We start from the raw sequence: 20140 nt of genomic DNA, 5'->3' as shown, positions 1-20140 counted from the left end.
GACGATGCCTTCTCTTCCTGGGGCCGGGAAGGCTTCACCAAGGCCTGGACCACTGGTGCTACTAGCTGTCTGTACTGAGATTTTGCTTCAGATTGCTCACAGATTAAGGTCAAATAATCGTACTGGGCACAAAGAGCTCCAAAACCTTTCTCTTCATTCCTCAGGTATAGGAAAACTGGGGGGCTCAATGACTAAGTTAGTAGTAATTACAACAGAAGTTAACAACTTGAAATTCTACCTGAATTATTTCTATTTGGCTTTAGGAAGGAAATGAATTTTCCTTCTCAGTTTTTGTTGTTTTGGTCAGATAATGACGGTTTTCTTTCCCCAAGCCCACCTGGAAGCATGTTGGGTAACAAAAGCCGGCCCACCCAGCTTTAAATCTTTGCCTCTGGAAATCCAAACCTCTACTGGTCACTATCTTTTTTGTAATCCAACAGAAAAAAAGAAAAAACCTTTTTTTCTTCTTATTTGGAATTCCAAGAGCACAGAGGAGTCACAACATGTGTGCCTGCTGTAACACATGAGGGAAATGGCATGACTGGACAGTTCTCAGGATTCAGGTACACGAGTCATATACCCACTCCTATGGCTGCGTGTGATTGTCTGAGGACACTGAGGTCAACTTAAATCAAGGCATACATATGAGAGCCATACAACAGCAACATTTCCCGTCATCAGGGAGCTCCTGCCACCCTGAGAAAGGGGCAGGAGAGTTTGCCACTGAAGACTAAGTTCGCATTTATCCTTAAATGTCCTGACTACAAAAGCAGCTTATAATTTCACACCAAAGTCCTGCTGTCAACATAAAAGTTAAAATTCATTTATTTTCCATGAAACTTAAGCATCTGAGTCAATAAATTAAAATACATATATTCTTTAAGCGTCTTTATACCAGGATGCTTATTTTTGGTCTTCAACACTGACTTCCTGCCCACTTTCACCACACAAAAGCAGCTCGCTCTCGTAACATGCGGACACCAAAGCGCTGCCATTCTCTCTGATAGATCCACAGCTCCTGTGTCGTGTCCAAACAAGCCAGCACGGCCCCTCCTTTCCATGCAATCAGCCGGGGATCCATGTCCTAGAGCAGTGACACAGCAAAAGCAGACAAGACAAATACTTAATAATTTCCTTGTATTTGGGAGTAGGAAAAAAACCTGCTGAATCAATACTTAAAACAGCCGGATTTTCAACCTGCATTAAAGACTCATTCATGCAGGACCCATGAACTACAGACATCTCTCTGTTCCAACTGACAGGAAAACTTTTTAGTGTTTATTATGGAAGATGCTACCACTCACTATTATTCCACCAATAGGCCCCATATGCAGAAACAGACATAAGGAAATTACTTATTCTGAAGTTAGAGGGGAGTAAATGTATCCCGTAATCCCTCCCTCAGGATTAAAATTAAATAAGAACATTTCCAGGAACTGTTTGTGAGATATAATGAAATACAGATACAATCTCTTTCTAAATTCCTGGGCTTATGTTTCTTTCCAAGATAGTTCAGGCCAAAAGGATCCTTAATGATGCCCTGGTCCGGGGACCAGCAGCAGATCTTTAACATGAAAGCTAAAACTGAAGTTTTTCTGGCCAAGACCCGCCAGTCTTCTCCTTGCCCACCCAGTCCTCTTCCAAAGGCATGGCTTCTGGAAGCCAGCCGTGCTGGTCTGGAGAGCACAGTGGGGTCTAACACCCAGGAATCCAGGTGCCCACCCAGAGCTCCTTGCACCAAATCTGTGACCTACTGAAAGAAATCTTTCCACTTGCCCATACCCTCAAGAGCTGCCCAGATGCAAGCTCATGCCTTCCAGGATTTTATTACAATTAGAATCAGTGCTGGTTTCATTCGCATACAATCCAACTGCACCATGGACAACAGACCTTGGGCCTTGTGATCACGTCCACATTCTCAATAATTCGCCTGAATGAAGGTGGCATTTTGTTGAGAATTCTGTGCTGCAGAAATTCTTGAGCTTTATGAAACATCAAACCACCTCCTACCACCAGGATGGAACTGTACATCTTCTTTTTGGTATCATCAGATGCTGAAAAGACAATGATATTCCTTCCACTCTTTCTTCCATATCCACCACTGGGCCAAGCCACCACCATCTCGTTTGGACAATTGAGGCTCCTCAAAGCTCTCTCCCCAACCCACCCTCAACAATGCAGCCAGAAGAACCTTGCAAAACACCAAAGTGAACATGCTGCTGCACCCCCCACCCTGCGACTTGCAGGATTAGGACCAAAATTTCTACGGGGGCCTACAAAGTCTACTGTGGCGTGACTCACTGCTTCTCCAGCCCTATCCTGGCATCTCACCTCCCAGCCACGCTGGCCTCCACACAGGCCTCTTCCTTTGCCTGGAATGCCACCTGGTGACCTTCTGACCTCCTAGACCATTCTCAAATGGCTCTTCCCTAAGAAAAGATTCCCTGCCTCCCACCATCTATACCTCCTCCTACCAGTAAAAATCCCTTATTAAGTCCCTCAATCAGAAGCTCTCAGAGTCAGCTCAATTTTCCCTTTTGTTCAACTTTGCAGCACCAGTCAGAGTTGTAATTTCACACTTGTGTGACAATTTAACTTCTTTGGTTTCCTCCACTAGGCTATATGCTCAACAAGGCTGGGAACCACTTCCTAACACCGGACAATGCAGGCACAAAGCATGTGCCCAACAGTTTTTCAATGCATATGCTACGCAGCACAACCACACCCTAGTCTGAACCAATTCACCTAACTGCTATCTTACAACGTGCTTACAACAGCAGTCTATGCTGTGAAGAATGGCTTTATCCAGGCCCAGGGCCTTCCCTTCAAACAGCGAGATGGCAGTCTTCCTGGACATCAGTGCTGTGAGAGCCTCCTCAGATTCATTGCCGGCCATCAAACAGTCTCCCTGGGAGGATCCCAAATCCACCTCCTGGGCATGGAGTCTTTCTGGAAGATCAGAGGACTGGCCACGAAGATCACCTTCAAATCCAATGGGTTTGGATGCAGACTTTCGGTCAGCAGTAGCTTTTGCAGACTTTAAATCAAACAAAAGGACAATCAAATGGATGGTATAACAGAATAGCGCTGATGTTCTCCAGCTAGACCCCACCCCTCCCTACTACACTACTTTATACTACTATAAAACAAAGGTCCACCACTGTGGTGCAGAGGGAATACACACTAGCACGTGGCCAAGCACCTGCACCCACTCCCAGATCACCTGGGAGTGAGATGTGGTGTACAAAGGATGAGGGTGTGCTGACAATTCCAAAGCAGCCATTGGCAAGAAGGGCAAGTCTCACACCTATTACTGGTTGGATTTGCAAATTGAAATGACAGTGTACACGGACATTTCCCCCTTGAACTGAGTTTTTAAGTGGAGAATTTCAGTAGAATTCTTGTGCCTGTGCCTCCTGCCTAATCCTCATTTTCAGACCTTATCCAACCACCTCATGCTCACCATTGGGACAGGGACAAAGACTAGAAAAGGTTTATAAGCCCTCCTCTCTCCATCCTGAGCTGCTGTTTCACTGGGAGAGAAGAGCTTTCATTTGTGCCCCTGTATCAGACATCCTATTACTTGGATCATCAGCTCTGGACAAAAGAATTCAGCTTTTTGCCTAGGCCACATACCTTTTACATTATAATTTTAAAAATAGGTGAGATTTTACTAAAAATACTCACTACTGGATAAACATTCAAAAGTAGATAGCTTTCACACCAAAAATAAATATCTTTATTAAATTAACTTTTAAATTTGTGGACTGGTATTCTGAAAATTGGCTTCATGTCTGCTGAATGAAGAAATCTGTCATCTGACTTGAAATTTAGACTTCATTGCGTCTCCAGTTCTAAAAACAGTATTAGCTTCAGTATGTAGTCAGACTGCAGTGACTGCACCGACCCACTAATCACGGGCAAACTTCCGCAGGGACCAAGCTGTCTCCTCTCACACCAGAATTTCTGCAGACCTGTTCTTGCTTGCTCTGCGTGGCCAGCAGATAATGCTCATCATGAGGATCCTCAGGGTCACCCTGGGATCTGTGCTGCAAGGTTGTCATCTTCTGTCCAACAATTCCAAAAGTTGCTGGGTAAAACAAAGCCATTGGAGCCTGTGCAAGTAAGGAAAAGAATGATCAATCACGGACACGTGGCTTTCTGAAAAAAACTGATCTATTAAATTCTGTTCTTCCCAAAACAAAATTGGCAGATCAGATCCTAGAAGGCAGACTCAATAAGCATTCTCTTTTGGGAGTAGCATTATTTCTTTATTGCACAAGAGGCCAGAAAACTTAACAGAAATCATCCAACTGAATGAGTGATGTGACACCACAAAGAGAAATGTCAAAACGTGTAATGCAAGTGGCAAATAAACTACTTTATAATTTCCTAATAAGAACAGTCCTCTCTCTAAATAATAACAAATCACATAGCAGCTAATTAAAAAGATGGTCCTCATCATCTATTCTAATCTGTACTCTATCAGTGGCTTAAAAGCTGGTTTAGCAGGGGCGCCTGGGTGGCTCAATCAGTTGAGTGTCTGACTTTGGCCCAGGTCATGATCTCACCGTTCGTGGGTTCAAGCCCCACACCAGGCTTTGCATTGACAGCGTGTAGCCTGCTTTGGATTCTCTGTCTCCCTCTCTCTCTCTCTCTCTCTGCCCCTCTCCCTCTCTCTCTCTCTGCCCCTCCCTCCCTCACCCTCTCTCTCTCAAAAATAAACACTAAACAGGGGCGCCTGGGTGGCTCAGTCAGTTGGGCATCAGACTTCGGCTCAGGTCATGATCTCACGGTTTGTGAGTTCGAGCCCCGTGTCGGGCTCTGTGCTGACAGCTCAGAGCCTGGAGCCTGCTTCGAACTCTGTGTCTCCTTCTCTCTCTGTTCCTCCCCAGCTCATGTTCTCTCTCCCTCTCAAAAATAAAGACTAAAAAAAAAAAATTATTTTTAAAAATAAACACTAAACATAATGTTTAAAAAAAAAAAAAAAAGCTGCCTTAGCAGCTAATCTATACCAGTTGACATTCTAACCTCACGAGGTTTCACACAAGTGCATATTCTCTCAGTGTGAGTGAACCAGGTCAGCTTTCTTTCTACCCACAGAAATATACACCCATATGTTACCTGGAGTTTTTCATCTCCTAATCGAAACTGGTAAAGTAGGGCAGGGGAATCCGGATGTCGAATCTGAAACTCATGATCCTGAAGCCCAGAGATGTCCTGATTCCAGGAAAAGATGCTGTCAGTGAGCCAGTAAAAGTGCATGTAAACTCCTCAAATTATAGTTAAGCCTCTCCACAATCCAAATCTCACTTATAACAAGACTGCCCTGCAACTTTGTACCATTCCACCTGGAACTTAGTAAAATAAGAGTCAAAATGTACCTTGCTTCCCTTTTAACAATTCCAAAATTTCTACCATCTGCATTTTTTTTCATTATTGAGACATACGAATACAATTACCCAAATCAATAAGCAAATTTTCTCAATAACTGAGAAATGCTACCAGTCTTAAGTTCCTCAAAATTCCATTATTCAGAATTAGATAGTCTGAAAAATGTTAGGGAAAAAAAAGTCTGACACAGATGCATAAAAAGGTAGGAATCCACATACAACAATGTTTGCAACATTAAGTGCTTCAAATGATGCCATTTTATTAAATGTCTGCACCTATATATTTATTACACATAAAGGTGTATCTTCAACCTTTATCGGAATGATCAAAGATCCTAAAAAGAAAGGAAGTTCTTACATACTCTTTCTTAAAAAAGCCACTGTATTTTCTAGAGCCTGAGACACATCCTGATGGCTCTGACCTTACCAAAACACCCTCACTCCTTAAGAGCTTCCACTTCAAGGCTCTGTCAACTTGGGTTGAAAGGGTGGCATAACATTGTTACACTTTTTTTTTAATGTTTATTTTTGAGAGAGAGAGAGAGAGAGAAAGAGAAAGAGAGAGAGACAGAGCACAAGCAGGGGAGTGGCAGAGACAGAGAGGGAGACACAGAATCCGAAACAGGCTCCAGGCTCTGAGATGTCAGCACAGAGCCCAACGCAGGGCTCGAACTCGGGAACGGTGAGATCATGACCTAGGCTGAAGTCAGATGCTCAACTGACTGAGCCACCCAGGCGCCCCAACATTGTTACATTTTTAACTGCCTTTTAAATATCTTACAATTTTTCCTGGAAATAAAAATAATCAGCAATTTTGATTTTGCTCCCACCTGATCTAAATGACAAAAAGTTTCTTTAAGGTGCTGTAGAAGAAGACAATCCATTTTATTTGTTAGCTGGCATTCTCGGTAAGGGAACCCAGCTCGCTGCATCAGCCAGTAGAAACACCTTGACACGTCAGAGCCCCCATACGCCAGACAGAGCCTAGAGTTAAAAGAAAAGGCAGGTGGGTAATCTGTCAGTCAAGAAGGTGCAAAGGGCGTTTCAAAAAATCCATCATGCAGAGAAACATGACAAGTCTCAAAAGATGTCTAATGCATGAATAGACTGAAAGGACAGGATGGACGAATGGGATGGAGAAATGGACTCCAGCACACAACCGGGGGTGGGCACCTAGGAGCAGTCATGCTATTGCAAAAAGTCCAAGAAACAGAATACACATGACTAAATGCAGCTCATTCCTAAGTCACTATGTTTACCATACACTAGCTGTTTGCCTGTCTTGTATTCACCAGCATATCAAGTTCACAGGCAGTGACATCATAGGACAAACTCATGGGAAGGAAGTTTAGAGTGTACTACCCACTAACTGAATGGTTCTACAATTCGGAAAGAACACTGCTATGTTATTTTAGCAGTAGGAGACCTAGGTCCAGTATTTTCTCCACACTTCAAGAACCAACAGCATCAGCCAATACAAACAGTAGATGAGCCACAATAACTCACACTGGGTTTTCAAATGCACCATGACTTGGGGTGGGAAGCAATAGAGATTAACCTTCCTCATGGACTGGTTAGGCCCACTTTCCAATGTTTCTCTACCCTGTGACTCAAACTATCTATGTGAGGGATAAGAACTACAGCATCCTTTTTTTTTTTTTTTATTTTTTAATATATGAAATTTACTGTCAAATTGGTTTCCATACAACACCCAGTGCTCATCCCAAAAGGTGCCCTCCTCAATACCCATCACCCACCCTGCCCTCCCTCCCACCCCCCATCAACCCTCAGTTTGTTCTCAGTTTTTAACAGTCTCTTATGCTTTGGCTCTCTCCCACTCTAACCTCTTTTTTTTTTTTTTTCCCTTCCCCTCCCCCATGGGTTTCTGTTACGTTTCTCAGGATCCACATAAGAGTGAAACCATATGGTATCTGTCTTTCTCTGTATGGCTTATTTCACTTAGCATCACACTCTCCAGTTCCATCCACGTTGCTACAAAAGGCCATATTTCATTTTTTCTCATTGCCACGTAGTATTCCATTGTGTATATAAACCACAATTTCTTTATCCATTCATCAGTTGATGGACATTTAGGCTCTTTCCATAATTTGGCGATTGTTGAGAGTGCTGCTATAAACATTGGGGTACAAGTGCCCCTATGCATCAGTACTCCTGTATCCCTTGGATAAATTCCTAGCAGTGCTATTGCTGGGTCATAGGGTAGGTCTATTTTTAATTTTCTGAGGAACCTCCACACTGCTTTCCAGAGTGGCTGCACCAATTTGCATTCCCACCAACAGTGCAAGAGGGTTCCCGTCTCTCCACATCCTCTCCAGCATCTATAGTCTCCTGATTTCTTCATTTTGGCCACTCTGACTGGCGTGAGGTGGTATCTGAGTGTGGTTTTGATTTGTATTTCCCTGATGAGGAGCGACGTTGAACATCTTTTCATGTGCCTGTTGGCCATCCGGATGTCTTCTTTAGAGAAGTGTCTATTCATGTTTTCTGCCCATTTCTTCACTGGGTTATTTGTTTTTCGGGTGTGGAGTTTGATGAGCTCTTTATAGATTTTGGATACTAGCCCTTTGTCCGATGTGTCATTTGCAAATATCTTTTCCCATTCCGTTGGTTGCCTTTTAGTTTTGTTGGTTGTTTCCTTTGCTGTGCAGAAGCTTTTTATCTTCATAAGGTCCCAGTAATTCACTTTTGCTTTTAATTCCCTTGCCTTTGGGGATGTGCCGAGTAAGAGATTGCTACGGCTGAGGTCAGAGAGGTCTTTTCCTGCTTTCTCCTCTAAGGTTTTGATGGTTTCCTGTCTCACATTCAGGTCCTTTATCCATTTTGAGTTTATTTTTGTGAATGGTGTGAGAAAGTGGTCTAGTTTCAACCTTCTGCATGTTGCTGTCCAGTTCTCCCAGCACCATTTGTTAAAGAGACTGTCTTTTTTCCATTGGATGTTAAGAACTACAGCATCCTGAAGAAGCCATCCTGGGAGCACAAGATGTTGCAGAGAACCTGTATGTGTACTGCCTGTGTTGGGCTTGTCTAGGGAAGGACAAGCAGCAAACTTGTGCCTGATATCTCTCATATCAGTGATGACATCACAAAGGGAACGGACAAGAAAGCTACTCATCACTCACTGAACAATTACGACAAAAGCAAATACTCAAATGCTAGCTAGAGAATTCAGACCTGAAAACCTATTTTCCCCTACACGTCTTGTCTAAATAAAACTTTGCTATGAGCATAATTGGTATTTTCACTCCAGACCATAGCAAGACACAGAGCTAACACTACGCCAAGCAGGGATCTTCAGGAGCTGCTGATGTGAACTCACAGCAGAGAATTCCAACAGGAAAGGTAAAATCAGTGCTTTGTAGCCTTGCTAGAATTTGTATTTCCACAACTGTGAATATAATTCCTTATAAAAATTTCATTTCTAAGGGGCCCCTGGGTGGCTCAGTCTGTTAAGTGTCCGACTTCCGCTCAGATCGTGATCTCGCGGTTTGTGAGTTCGAGCCCCGCATCTGGCTCTGTGCTGACAGCTCAGAGCCTGGAGCCTGCTTCCCATTCTGTGTCTCCCTCTCTCTCTGTCCCTCCCCCACTTGTGCTCTGTCTCTATCAAAAATGAATAAATGTAAAAAAAAAAAAAAAAAAAAAAATTAAAAAAAAAATTTCATTTCTAACTTGTGATGCTTTATAGCTGAACAGGCTCTGAGGGGAGAAGGAGCAGAGAAAGCCACCTTCCAAGGTCCTTACCGAGTATTCCGATGAGAGACCCCATCCTCCACACAACACACACTTGTCTTCTGATCTCCAACATCTACGATACAAGTGCTGCTTAAACCACTTCCAAAGGTGGCACACACAGACTCCTGATGGACCACAATCCCTGAGACACAAAGGCAGAGGAGCCATCAGCTAGGCAGCAGTAAAGATCGTAAGACAGACATTCAGTTAAAGTCTGGAAACCCCTGAGCAATCGTCCAAGCACAGCAGATCCTCTCAGAATAAACATTTCAAGAAAGCAATGAATTAGATTAACTTTGTCAATAAAAACAGAAAACCAATCTCATTTCAGGTAGATTTCTCTGGAATATAGGACATACCTGAGAAACCCATCTTCATTAAGATCATATTCACTAGTTCTTTCACATGCTGTTTATTATAGATATCAGGAATCAGCAAGATACATCTATAATACTAAAAGGAAAAGCAAAGGGGAAAAAAAAAGATAAAACAGTTAATGCTAAAGTCCGGTCAAAATAAATGTCACTACATTTGTCTTCAGAGAGGATTCTCTCTAAAGGATGGCAACAATGATTAGGGGCACGAAACAAAACCTCAACCCCGCCCCTGCTATCTTTGGGGTTTAATGAAAACACTAATTTTGAAGTTGTGTGAGGATTTTTTTTTCCCTTTAAATTATTAAAAACTTGTCAAATGGTATCACAACCCCAGATTTCAAAATATACTACAAAGCTATAATAATCAGGACCGTATGATACCAGCACAAAAATACACATATAGATCAATGAACAGAATAGAACCCAGAAATAAACCCACACATATATGGTCAATTTGACACAGGAGGCAAGGATATACAATGGGAAAATATCTCTTCAACAAATGGTGCTGGAAAAACTGGACAGTTACATGCAAAAGAATGAAACTGGACCACTTTCTTAAACCATTCACGAAAATACATTAGAAATGAATTAAAAATGGAGATGTGAGACCTGAAATGATAAAACTCCTAGAAGAAAACACAGGCAGCAAATTCTTTGACATCAGCCTTAGCAACATTTTTCTGGTTTCCTGAGGCAAGGGAAGCAAAAGTAAAACTAAACAATTGGAGCTATAGTAAAATAAGTTTGGACAATGAAGAAAGCCATCAACAAAACGAAAAGGCAACCTTACCTGATTGGAGAAGGTATTTGCAAATGATATATCTGGTAAATGATTAACAGCCAAAATATATAAAGAACTTCTACAACCCAACACCAGAAGAACAAATAATCCAATTAGAAAATGGGCCTTGGACCTCAATAGACACATTTTTCCAAAGACATAGAGATGGCCAACAGACACACGAAAGGATGCTCAACATCACTAATCATTAGGCAAATGCAAATCAAAACCACAATGAGATATCACCTCACAATGCGATATCACCTCACAACTGTCAGAATGGCTAGTATCAAGCAGACAAGAAATAACGGGTGTTGGCAAGGATGTGAAGAAAAAGGAACACTGTTGGTAGGAATGTAAATTGGTACAGCTGCTACGGAAAACAGAATGGAGATTCCAAAAAAATTAGAAATAGAAATAACGCACAATCCACAGTAGTAGTAACTCCACTACTATTACCCAAAGAAAATGAAAACAGTAACTTTAAAAAATATATGCATTCCTTTCAGTGAAGCATTATTTACTACAGCCAAGATATGGAAGCAACCTAAGTGTCCACTAATAGATAAATGGATAAAGAAGATTGGTATATACATATAATAGAATATTACTCAGCTATATAAAAGAATGAGATCTTGCTATCTGCAATAACATGGATGGACCTAGAGGGTATTATGCTAAGTACAGGAAGTCAAAGAAAGATAAATACCATACGATTTCACTTACATGTGGAATCTAACATACAAAACAAATGAAAAACCAAAAAAAGCAGAAACAGACCCATAAATACAGAGAACAAATTAGTAGTTGCCAGATGCAAGGAAGGTGGGGGATGGGAAAAATGCGTGAAAGAAAGTGGGAGATAGAGGTTTCCAGTTATAGAATGAATAAATCATGGGGATGAAAAATACAGCATAGGGAATACAGTCCTCGGTATTGTAACAGCACAGTATGGGGACAGACAGTAGCTACACTTGGGGTAAGCGCAGCATTATGTAGAGTGTTGCCAAATCACTGTGCTGTACCTGAAATTAATGTGTCATTGTATGTCAACTATACTTCGATTAAAAAAGAAAACCAAAAACAAAAACAAATTTTGTGAAATTAAAAATAAGACAAACATATGTCCCAAAAAAGGCCCAGAGAGAAGGCATAAACATGAGCAAGTTTGCTGGTGGCAGAGCAATAGAGACAGACACCAAAGAAACAGTAAGAAAAAGAGAAGGCACCGGAACTGAAGTCAGCCAAGAAGGAAGATACCCTCCACACCTTAAGGCTGAGAATGCTCCAAGGACAATAGATTACAAACAACTCAGGTATACGTACTTAAACACAAGTAAGACAAGACTCTCAAAGGCAATCCAAGTAACTGGGAATTTTAGCTCACCTTTAAATCTTTGAGTGGAATTTCCAAGTATTTTTGTATTGCGTGAGACCATATTACTTCAATATCTGCCAGAACAGCCGTAAGGGAGCCCCCAGGTCCTGGGTGAATATTTAACTGACCTCTTCTGATAGGCCAGTGAATATTATAACAGTCCAATGGATTAACATACAAGGCCTAGAAAAGACAGGGAGGTGAATACATTGTTAAACTTTTCTTGGGCATTTTCTGAATTCACGTTTAAACACCTAAGATCATGGGCATTGAAGAGGGCATCTTTTGGGATGAGCACTGGGTGTTGTATGGAAACCAATTTGACAATAAATTTCATAAAAAAAAAAAAAAATCCAAGACCAGAGTTATGATTAACATTTGCTCACTATTCTAATTAACTTTTTTTAATGTTTATTTTTGTTGTTGTTGTTGAGAGAGAGACAAGAATGAGCAGGGGAGGGAAAGAGAGAGAAGGAGACATGGAATCCGAAGCAGGCTCTGGGCTCCGAGCTGTCAGCACAGAGGCCAACGCGGGGTTTGAACTCACGAACCTGAGCTGAAGTCAGATGCTTAACCGACTGAGCTACTACCCAGGCGCCCCCATTTGCTCACTATTCTAAATGTTGAGAGTGGAGTACCTAACATCACAGGAGCCTGTGTGAGTATCTGGGCCTGCAAGGAAGATGGAAGATGGTGAATTCTAGGAAACAACTAGAACTGGATGGTGCTGCAAAGTTCCCTACCTCTTCTCCCACCAAAAACTCAGGGTGATGAGACGTGTTTGTCCACTTATTTCCAGAACAGTGATCTAAAATTGCAGGTCGCATCTGCTTGTTGTAGGAGCGTGCCTGAAATAAAAGAACATCAGAAAACTCTCTGAATTTTTGCAAGAAAAAAGGAGAGGGGGAAGGAAAATGTAGTATGAGTCCTCTTTTCTCCTCTCTCACATACCAGATATAGTAGATTACAAAATGTAATCACAAGCCCTAAATATCTGGCAAAATACTGACTGGTCACAGGAAGATTCTCTTGGCCTTTTCTACAATTGTGATTTTTTACCCATGGTTTTAAAACCTAGACTGTGATTCATAACCAGTCCAAAATCACTACTATACTCTGCTTAAAACTGAATACACATTTATGTATCATACCAACTCACGTCCACTCCTAACAGTATTTTTTATCATATTAAAATGACAAATGTAGGAAGAACATAGCTTCCCATGTTCTTACAGATCCTGGAATTATACACTTAAGACCATCAGGTAAACTATAAATGTTTATGAACTTGCCATAAGAAAACCATCTTTTCAATTATTCAGCATGCCCAAGCATTTGTGACACTAATTTGGATATTCTGTACGTGGTTATGAATGGTTTTTTCTTCCTCTTTTAAGGAAATCCTATCTTTAATTTGCATAATGAAACTGAGAGAGTACACGATTGGCATTATGACACAATAGCAGTTAAAGAATAAATCTGAAAAAAGAGTTAAGGGTGAACCTGTTCAGGGGACACGGGAATCCGTCTTGTACCATTTGACATCTTTTTAGACCATATTGCTTGATCCACCATTTTAAGGCCATTTTGTCTTTGTTCATTACTTTCTGGTTTCTGGGGGGAAAAGTGAGAGATGAGCAATACAAAGGATTCAGTGAAAAGAGAAAGCAATTTGGCAAACTACTAATTTAATCCACCAAGAAGAAATGCTCCCTCATCAACAAGTAGCAGTATTTCCTTAATCTTTGTCATACGTATCAATCTTAAGAACTCAAAGTAATCATTTTACTATTTATAAATTAAAAAGTCAGAGGGGCGCCTGGGTGGCGCAGTCGGTTAAGCGTCCGACTTCAGCCAGGTCACGATCTCACGGTCTGTGAAGTTCGAGCCCCGCGTCAGGCTCTGGGCTGATGGCTCAGAGCCTGGAGCCTGTTTCTGATTCTGTGTCTCCCTCTCTCTCTGTCCCTCCCCCGTTCATGCTCTGTCTCTCTCTGTCCCAAAAATAAATAAACGTTGAAAAAAAAAAAAAAATTTATAAAAAAAAAAAAAATTAAAAAGTCAGAAAGGAACCCTCACCCATAAACCCAACTATTTGCAAAAATCTATAACCTCAAGGAAGTCTGAATGACAAAATTTTTCATAGCACTGATCAGGATAGCTACTTTGTATTTATAAAGTATTTCAGAGACTTTCCCGTACATGTACATAATTCTCATTATTCTCGATTTTGTAACAATGCTACACTCACTCATGTGTTATTTTGTTTAATCAGCAGGTATTCAAGTTGCTGTGACATTATAAGGAATAGATCTGTAAACATCTCTGTGAAAAAGTTATTGTTTTCTATCAACTTTTACCCCTGACATTTATGCCCTACAAAAGAATTTTAAGATCCAAAAATATAAGTGAATTTAGACTCTTATACTCTCAAGTTACATTTAGGCTTAGAAATGGGACTTACACAGTCTTCCAGTCATGCTAAAAAAAAAAAAAAATCCTAAAGTTTACTATTTGAAGTATAGAAACTGCAAATTCCTAAAACTACCTTCGATCTAAAACTTAAACGTGGATTACGATGCAAAATATATATTTTAACATCTACCATGAAATACTTTCTCATAATTACTATCTGCAAGATAAGATAAAGTAAATGCTACCTACAAGGATATATGTAGTTTTGCCTTCAGATTACAATTTGACCTAAGATTGTAGTAACTGATTATAACAATTCAATTTACTTATAGATTGAAAATACAAGCTCAATATACACTGTAAGTATCTGGAAGAGAAAAATTTGGCAGTCAGTTAATAGAGACCTTAAGGCATTATTTTAAGTGAGCGACATCACCTTTATCAATACCCAATTCATATTGATGGGTGAAAAAATTTTTAATTTACTTTTGTTATAATTATTTCTATACAATCTAACACCACTAGCTCAGATTAAAAATACTACTTGTAACCCTGAATGATGTTATTATTTTAAAACGCATTAAAGCTATGAAGATGGAGATGTTTATTCAAGTATACTGTGTATACTTGAATGTGTAAGCTCTCCCAAAGAAACCACCTTGGGCTTTCTCTCCAGGTCCTCCATTTCTGACTTACATTTAGTCCTTCCCTTAGGAGCCAGTTGTCCTTGTATAGTGGCTGCCCTTGTTGTTTGTGCCTTCGTGCAATTACATGAGGAATGCTAGCAGGAAGTGTGTCTGTAGCTCGCCCAATCCTTAAGGTTGTTGAACCTGGGTGTATGACAACAATGAAGTTGCTCTGGATTTGCTGCAAATGCAAAACACAGGAGTGTGACCTTGGTAAATAATATGCAGGTAACAAGTTAAATAACATGTAGGTAACAGGCAAGACTAAGAAGTTAAGTTTCCTATGACTATCAGACTCAAAGGTATCAAAATAATTCACTGAAGGTAGCTCTTTGAGAGGCATCCAATCATTGCTCTCTGCCTGAATGCAAACTCTTTTAGTATTTCTGTGCTCCCAGGATCTGACCACAGTACACAAGTCAGTATTTGTTTAAATGAACAAAACCATAATTATCTAATGCAAGTTATCCTATAATTACTGGGCATTTCTGTGCTAGGTACTGGGGGTACAATGGTGACCAAGACAAAATCCTGACCACCAGAGAACTTTCAGATTACTAGGGGTCACAGGCAAGGAATACACGTGGGAAATACCATGACTAGTGAAGTACTACTAGCTAAAGCTGAGTCACTTAAAGATGCTTAGATTCTAAGCCTCCACTACACATTTTCTGATTCAGAATTTCCAGGGAGAGCCACCATTCCTGCAAGACTCCTTAGGTAGTAAGGAGCTGCCCTTGAGCTATAGATGTGTCTTCTTGCATGTATCCATTTAAAACATTTCCATAGTTTGCCCGTAAGATACAGTCAGGAACCTCTGAGATCAAGACCCTGTCTACTTCTCTAACCTTACTTGAGGACCACTTCCTTTCTCTTTAATCTTCCTAATCTAGATCTCTCTTGATTTCTTGGGGCACCTGGGTGGTTCATCTGGTTAAGCATCGGACTTCGGCTCAGGTCATGATGTCACAGCTCATGAGTTCAGGTCCCTCGTCGGGCTTTGTGCTGACAGCATAGAGCCTGGAGCCTGCTTCAGATTCTGTGTCTCCCTCTCTCTCTACCCCTCCCTCCACTCATACCATCTCTCTCTGTCAAAAGTAAATAAACATTTAAAAAAAATTTTTTTAATTTTAGCTATCTCTTGATTTAACTCACCACTCTGACTTCCAGATCTTCACACAGGCAGCTCCCTTTGCCTGCCACGTCCTTTCTCCCTGGTAAATCCTACTTTCCCTTCAGTTCTGAAGTTAAATGTCATCAGATTAGGTTTGCTTGTCCCCTTACAATATAACCTTATGGTACCCTTTTTCTTGACACTTGTCATTCTTGTAATTTTTTACTGTCTGCCCTCCCAACAGACAAAAACCTTCATGTAAAAAGGGATCACTTCTGTCTTGTTCACTATCTATGCCCAGTGCACAGTGCACAGGATCCTAGGAGATATTGAAAGCAGCACTTTCACATGGCTGGCATGATGTTAAACAGTACTTCCCAAGCTTTTTTGTGCTATGGCAGACATTTGTCCAGCAGACTGGAGTGAAAAGATGAAACTGCTTGCCATTGGAGATACCTGTACCTCATTAATGGCACACAGGCTGCAGCATATTGATCAGAAAGCTCTGGGGTAGTAATGGCAGTCTTCCAAAGCATGGACAAATATTTTTTAACAACTACATATTTATTTTAACATTTCAGGAAAAAACTAGCCAGTACATCCCACACATCACTTCCTGAATATTATTACTTAAATAAGACCAAGTAAAAGAAGTTATTAAGCAAATAACGGATATGAAAAAACCATAGAGAACATGGAAAAACTAAAGGGTGTTCTACAACTGACTGGATTAAGGAAATGTTGCTATAGTGGTTAAGGGCCCAGGATCTGGATTCACAGATTTGTCTTCAAATTCATACTGCACCACTTCCTTGCTCTGGATGAGGTTCCTACCTCACAGAGCTATTGTGAGGCTTAAGCGAATTAATCCTGCAGCCCAGGGTCTGTCTAACCTTCCAAAGTTCTGCACTGCCTTCAGAAGAGACCAGACTTTTTCTTTATGCCTCTCATGATAGGCTCCGCTACAATCTCCTGTCCCACCTCTCGCTCCCTCTTCTTCCTCACTTCCAGACACCCTGATCACCAACATTTGATCTCCTCTCCTGACCCAGGTCTCTTCCACACTGTTCTCCTTCCGAGATTTCCCCTAACTCCTAATCACTCTTTGGGTCTTAGTCCAAACGTCATTTCCTTTAAAACCTTCTCAGACCATCAGGGCCAGAGGAGGCACCTGCTGTGTGTGCCCAACACTTCCCTATGGCCTTCTGTACTAGCCCATCTGACACCATATACCCTGATACCTGCTGCCCAACTGTGAGCTCTACCCTCCTGCCTCCCAGTCACAGAATGCTAAAGAATCATACATGGTGGGAATGTGCAAGGCCCATACAGACCATCCAGCCTGCCCCCTCAACTAGAAGGGCGGAGAAACAGGCCAGGGCAACAGTAACTATCACCCTGGGGGATTCCCATGAGCCAGCACGGTGCTATATATCCTACAGCTGCCTGAACAGTTGGGTGTTATCCTTAACCCAGCCACCAGTTAGGAAGCTGCCTCACAGATGTCCAACATGAAATTCTGACCACGTAAATGCCTTATTTCTGCTGTGAATTTACCCATTTTCCTAAGGGAATGTTGGTATTTTTTTCATTCATCAGTAGGAATACACACACACAGGTCCTTTGCCGGCCATGCTACGACAAATAATTTTTTTCTGGTTGGTATGACTTCATCTTGTTCTGATTTTGACACACAAACTCTTCTTGTCCATTCAGACGATCGTTTGCCTTTTCCTTGCTTTATGCTGGAATCGGCCTCCACTCCCAAAGATAGCCTTCACACAGGAAAACGCCTGCATCACCATGTGTCCTTGCCCGGCGCTAAACTCCACCTGCGCTCACTGACACTCCACAGCTGCTTGGAAAGCAGGCAAGGGCCCAGGGCCCATACCGCGGCCGACCGGAGAGACAACCACCACCCGCGCCAGCCACGAGGGTGGGGGCCGGAAACCTTGCCTCGCCGCCTGCCTTTTCACCCCCGCCCAACCGGAAGGCCTTCTTCGAGACCCGCCCCCAGCGCCGCGCCGCACCTCCTGCAGCGACTCCGGCACCAGCGCGGGAACGATGGGTCGTTTCACGCCGCGCTGCTCCTTCTCCTTCTCTCCGCCCTTCTCCTTCCCGTTCTCAGCGTCCCCCTTTTCCGCCTGGGTCATCGCGGCCGCTGACAAACCCCGACCTCCAGCCTCAGGGACGCACCGCGCCCGCCGGAGCCGGCTGGGCCCCCGCGCACGCGCAGCCTCCCAGCCTGGTGCCCGGTAACCAAGATGGCGACGGACAGCCGCCCCAGAGGCTTCCGGGAAAGCGGAGGGGCGGCGCTGTCCAGAGGAGGACCGGGCGGGAGTGGGGCGTGGATGGGTGGGTGTTGCTGTGATTTGTCCTGGCGGTGGGATGCCCGAAGCCTCCTTGTTTTTCCTTTCGAGCGCTACACCCGGCATTGTGTTTTGCTCTCACAATAGGAAGCCTCTATTCTTGGCTTCCCAGACCCTAACTGCTCCTAGTTCTCCTCATACTGCGCTGGTTAGGTTCAGAACAGCTTCTGATGTTAAGGTTTTCTTGAGTTAGGGCGCCTCTCTCCACACCCCTGGGATGACTTTATCCGGTTTCATGGCTTTGCATATGAATATAACTCCCAGGTTCATGATTCCAGTCTGGAAGTGACCCTGAGATCCAGACTGATAACCAACAGCCTATTTGGTATCTCCACGTGTATGTCCACAAGGCATAGCAAACTTACATGCGCCCAAACTGGAACTCTTGATACCCGCGCCATCCCCTCCGCCCCAGCCTACTCACATTTTCACCATCTCAGTAAATATCACTTTGATTCTGCAGTTGTCCAATCTATCAGTAAATCCTGCAGTCTCTAAAATATATCTTGAATGAATTCACTTCTCCATCCCTACGGTTACCTAGTCCAAAACTACTATCCTGTCATCTGGACTGCAACAGCTTCTTAACCCAACTCCCTAGTTCCATCTTGTCCTCCTGCAATGTATTCTTAATGCACTTGCCCAAATGTCAACTATGAAGTAATCAATACCATGTAAGCAGCATTCCACTTAATACCACCTGTGAATTATCTTGGACAAAAATTAAACCCACGTTTTACTCTTATGGTTTCCCCTTGTTCATAGAACAGAATCTAAACAAACTCACCATAGCCTAGAAGGCCATTCTTAACCCAGTTTCTGCTACCTCTAAGTTCATCTCATCTCTTTCCTTCTGTTGGCATTTCCGGTTACCCTTGCTTTCTTTGAGCTTCTCACACGTGCCAAGCCCTTCCCTTCATTGGACCATTGATCTCTTGTTGTTCCCTTTGCCTTGGGTGCTCTTCCTCAGCTGGCTCATTCTCATCCTGTCTCAACTCAAATGTCACCTCAGAGAAGACTCCCCCAGTTACCTTGTCATCTTATTTCCTTCGAAGAAGGAATTAAATCTGTACTTAGCTTGCTTGATATCTGATGAAGTCAGGACTATAGGATAACCCTAAAGAAGAGTACTGCAGAGCAGTGCTGGGCAGGGGCGGGGCGGCAGGGATCACCAATCACATGCACAGAGAAGCCTGTCACTTCCTGAGACTCTGCCCTGGTCTCCTCCCCACTACAGCCTTAGGTGGAGATTTGACAGAATGACCCTGCCGTTCACCAGCCATACAATCTGGACATCATAAAACTTTGCTGACCCTTTGCATGTTATCTGTATAATGCAATGTCATGTACCTAACCCAGTGCATCAGAATTAACAATATGTAAAAGATAAAATGTCTCACAGGCTTGAGTGGTCAATAAACTGTCTTTATTATTCTTCTCCTTAAAATTGTGTCATAACTGTCCCTTTCCTTATGTTTGAAGACCAGTGTCTCATGCCACTACATCCTCATTTCCTGACAAACAGGGTTAAATAAATGCTTCTAAATAAAATATAAAAATGCTTTTACCTGAAACTTTGTTTCAAAGACTGCTGGGGGCACCTGGGTGGCTCAGCTCAGTCGGTTAAGCAGCCGACTTCAGCTCAGCTCATGATCTTGCGGTCTGTGAGTTCTAGCCCCACGTCGGGCTCTGTGCTGACAGCTCAGAGCCTGAAGCCTGCTTCAGATTCTGTGTCTCCCTCTCTCTGACCCTCCCCTGTTGATGCTCTGTCCCTCCCTGTCTCAAAAATAAATAAACGTTAAAAAAAAAAAAATTCAAAGACTGCTGAACACAAAGCAGAATTATCTGTATTATTCGTTTTTCCAACAAATGTTGCA

The 20140-nt window shown here is 42.4% G+C and overlaps 1 protein-coding gene across 5 annotated transcripts; it reads right to left on the bottom strand.

Moving 5' to 3' along the window:
• Positions 1-799: 799 nt before the first annotated feature.
• On the bottom strand, positions 800-18174 carry ACTR8 (actin related protein 8). Of its 5 annotated transcripts, none has more exons than XM_058726553.1 (13): positions 17925-18174; positions 14791-14961; positions 13186-13296; positions 12426-12530; positions 11692-11865; positions 9503-9596; positions 9153-9285; positions 6224-6377; positions 5125-5220; positions 3975-4115; positions 2773-3037; positions 1891-2054; positions 800-1084 (listed from the first exon to the last, which is right to left on the bottom strand). In XM_058726553.1, exons 1-13 carry the CDS (start codon positions 18045-18047, stop codon positions 941-943), a joined length of 1875 nt encoding a protein of 624 aa, XP_058582536.1. In that variant the 5' UTR covers positions 18048-18174; the 3' UTR covers positions 800-940. The 5 variants fall into 5 exon arrangements, with proteins under 5 accessions (XP_058582536.1, XP_058582538.1, XP_058582539.1 ...); XM_058726555.1 differs by lacking the exon at positions 17925-18174 and adding an exon at positions 17452-17831; XM_058726556.1 differs by lacking the exon at positions 17925-18174 and adding an exon at positions 15936-16391.
• Between the last annotated feature and the right edge of the window lie 1966 nt (positions 18175-20140).

This window comes from Neofelis nebulosa, chromosome 4 (genome assembly GCF_028018385.1).
Source record: "Neofelis nebulosa isolate mNeoNeb1 chromosome 4, mNeoNeb1.pri, whole genome shotgun sequence".
In the NCBI taxonomy this organism is placed as follows: Eukaryota; Metazoa; Chordata; class Mammalia; order Carnivora; family Felidae; genus Neofelis; species Neofelis nebulosa.
The sequence above is the reverse complement of the archived record's forward strand: the minus strand, read 5'-3'. Positions and strand labels throughout refer to the sequence as shown.